Source organism: Chionomys nivalis, chromosome 10, assembly GCF_950005125.1.
Source record: "Chionomys nivalis chromosome 10, mChiNiv1.1, whole genome shotgun sequence".
In the NCBI taxonomy this organism is placed as follows: Eukaryota; Metazoa; Chordata; class Mammalia; order Rodentia; family Cricetidae; genus Chionomys; species Chionomys nivalis.
Genome location: NC_080095.1, coordinates 21,855,172 through 21,858,331, shown reverse-complemented (window position 1 = coordinate 21,858,331; position 3,160 = coordinate 21,855,172). Strand labels below are relative to the sequence as shown.

Sequence of the window (3,160 nt, the reverse complement as noted above, 5' to 3'; positions counted from 1 at the left end):
AGAAACAAGAGAGGCCTTGCCTGCCTCTGAACCAAAGTGGTGGAGAGAACTGACATCCACAGGTGTACTGTGGTACCCAGGCACCCGATCTCACACGCATACAGTCACCCGGAAAATAAGTAAGTACAAAACATTTCCTTAAGAACCACGCCCTGCTATGTATTTACTTCCTACAACTTGAGTCTTCCCAATCAACACGGCCTTCAGTTTTTTTTTTGTTTGTTTTTTTTTTTAGAACAACTCAGCAAAATAAAATTCCGGTTTATTGTTGGACATTGTTTCACACATACATCAAACAGGCCAAAAAAAAAAAAAAAGAAAGAAAAAAGAAAAATAAACAGCAACTTCATAGACAAAAAAAAAAGGAAGAAAAAAGAAGCCTTTTATCTTTGGCCTTTTTAACCATCTCATACAAACCAACTACTTACAGTACAGCTAGGCACAAACACAAAAAGTTACTGGAATGCTCGGAATAAGATTGCTTTTTTGTTGTCGTTTTTGTTTTTTTTTACAATGTTTTTTTTTTCTCCTTTGAGATTATAAAGAACATGGTCACCCCACAAGTAAGGTCAGAAGTAGGACAGAGAACGCTCTGAAGGCTGGTCTGGTCACCCGTCATCATCAAAAATGGCTGACCCCTAACAATATGTACAAAAATATAAAATGTAAATAAAAAATACAAACAAATTTTCCTTTTAAAGTATTTTTAAGAAAAAAAGCGGGGGGGGGCGGGCTGGAGAGATGGATCAGTGGTTAAGAGCATTGCCTGCTCTTCCAAAGGTTCTGAGTTCAATTCCCAGCAACCACATGGTGGTTCCCAACCATCTGTAATGAGGTCTGGTGCCCTCTTCTGGCCTGCAGGCATACACACAGACAGAATTTGTATACATAATAAAGAAATAAATAAATAAATAAATAAAGAAAGAAAGAAAGAAAGAAAGAAAGAAAAAGAAAAAAAGCAGGGCCTTGGAAGTTTTGGTTTTTTCCTCCCCTGTTGCAAATTCATGTTGTGGTTTTGGTGGGTTGATGAAGAGCACATGTCATCTGTGGGTGGCACTGCCCGCTGTGGGGGGGGGGGCGGGGGCTGCTCCTCTACTCGAAGGTGACCACGTTTAAATTCTGAGACGGGAAGTGGAGGGTTGAACAGGTCACGGCGGCCTTAGTTTAGCTTTTCCTTTGCTGTCTAGTCATCCTCGTCAGTCTTCTGCTTCTTGGTGTCAACATCATCATCCTCATCGTCTTCAGCTACCCGCTTGCCCGTAGGAGCCTCAGCTTCCTCATCTTCATCTCCATCCTCTTCCTCACCGTCACCTTCTTCCTCCTCCTCCTCTTCCTCCCCACCTTCCTCTTCTTCATCTACCTCATTGTCGGCTTCCTGTTCCCCATTTTCCTCATTAGCATTGCCATTGGCAGGTGCGTCTCTTCCATTCTCAGCCTCCTCCACAACTTCCTTCTTCTCCTTCAAGTCCTTGGTGGTGATCTCGGAGCTGGTGTCCACGGCCGCGCCTGACATGGTGGGGCACGCAGGTGATCCGCTGCAGCGAGGGCGAGACGAATCAAGTTCGAGGACTGTGGCGAGAGAGCTGTCTGAGTCCACCGCGGAGGAGGAGGAGGAGGAGGAGGAGGAGGAGGAGGAGGAGGAGGAGGAGGAGGAGGAGGAGGAGGAGGAGGAGGAGGAGGAGGAGGAGGAGGAGGGGGCGGGCGGGCGGGCTGCGAAGGCGGCTGCAGCGAGCGCCGAGCAGCACCGGGAACAATGCAAAGATGGCTTTTCAGAGCAGCCAGTCCACGGCCTTCAGTTTATCCAAGTTGTATAGGCAGAGCTCTCTGGTTCATGGACGATTCTCCCAGCCGCAGCCATGGGCTCTGCTGTTTTGAGAGTCACTGTAGCATGGTGCTGTAATGAACATTCTTGTACCTGTCAGTTTGTAGAAGCGGTGGGGTGGTGGCTGGAAACCCCTGCTGTTCTCATCGAAGGGTGGAGTCTACACCCTGACTTCATGGTTCTTGACCTCTTTGACCCACAGAATGAGGCAGATGGAATGTTGTGAGACTTTGGGAGCCTGGCTTTTAGGACTTGGTGCTCCCGTGGGATCTGCTGGGAACAGACCGTCTATGAGTGGCAGGAGTTCCGTCTCACACCTGTGCAGCCATAAGTAAGTTACCTACTTGGCCTCCCGTGACCACCAGAAGCTGGAGTTGCCCTTTTCTTGACTCTGTCCCAGACTCTCTTCAGGGTATAGGTGGTTTTAGGAAGAACAACTGTCAGGCTCAGAGATCTGTCCAAAGATCAGGTGTCTAGTAGGAAAGAGGGTAGAGAGATCAAGGAAGGGGTGTGGTTTTAAGAGCCATCCTGAGCCCAGGCTTTATTCCTGTGGCCCCGAGGAGAGGAAGTTGTGAGGAGAGAGCAGGACTCATTTCTTTTCAGATCTTCCTTCTCTGGGGCAGGGGCATGCTCCCTGAGGAGCTGGCCGGGGTGGGGGGAGGACATCAATAATCCCTTAGGTACTGGGCACTGAGGCCTGGGTTAGCTGGGCCTGGAGTGACAATCAGTTTGAAAGGTCAGTTTGCCACACTTAGAGTCACCTTGGAAGAGAAACTGAATGGGGACTGACTAGGTCCCCCTCTCTGGACACGGTTGTGAGGGATTATTCTTGCTTGTCAATTGATGAAGGAAGACCCAATCCATTGTGGAGAGCACCATTCCCTAGACAGGCATCCTGAACAGCGTAAGAAACCCTTTCCTTTTAACTTAGATTTCTCTTTCCACAAGCCCAAAGGCAAAAGTGATGCTACACACTCCTGTCGTCCTACACCCCGCTTCTGCATGGCTCCTGGGACATATACCTACACACACAGACACACACACACACAGACACACACACACACAGACACAGAGAGAGAGAGAGAGAGAGAGAGAGAGAGAGAGAGAGAAAGAGAGAGAGAGAGAGAGCTGTATATAAATTAAAAGACCCCAGAACCAAGAGGTGCTGCACTGGGGACTGCTGGTCATCTCTGGGATGCCCTGGTAACCGTGGTCTTTAGGTCTCAAGGCAGTACTTCAGAACCCACTGCAATCTGCCAGTGGGCCTGAGTCTAGGTCCTTTTTCACAGAGAATGAGTTTCTAAAGCACAGGGATCTGGGAGGAGCCAAATATGTTCT

The 3,160-nt window shown here is 48.4% G+C and overlaps 1 protein-coding gene across 1 annotated transcript; it reads right to left on the bottom strand.

Moving 5' to 3' along the window:
- Positions 1-1,090: 1,090 nt before the first annotated feature.
- Positions 1,091-1,576, bottom strand: LOC130882984 (prothymosin alpha-like). Its single transcript, XM_057783124.1, has one exon. The coding sequence runs from the start codon at positions 1,511-1,513 to the stop codon at positions 1,184-1,186; it is 330 nt and encodes a 109-aa protein (XP_057639107.1). The 5' UTR covers positions 1,514-1,576; the 3' UTR covers positions 1,091-1,183.
- Positions 1,577-3,160: the final 1,584 nt, after the last annotated feature.

Bases quoted from the DNA above. Each gene is read 5' to 3' on its own strand.
- LOC130882984 (XM_057783124.1), bottom strand. From the start codon at position 1,513: ATGTCAGGCGCGGCCGTGGACACCAGCTCCGAGATCACCACCAAGGAC.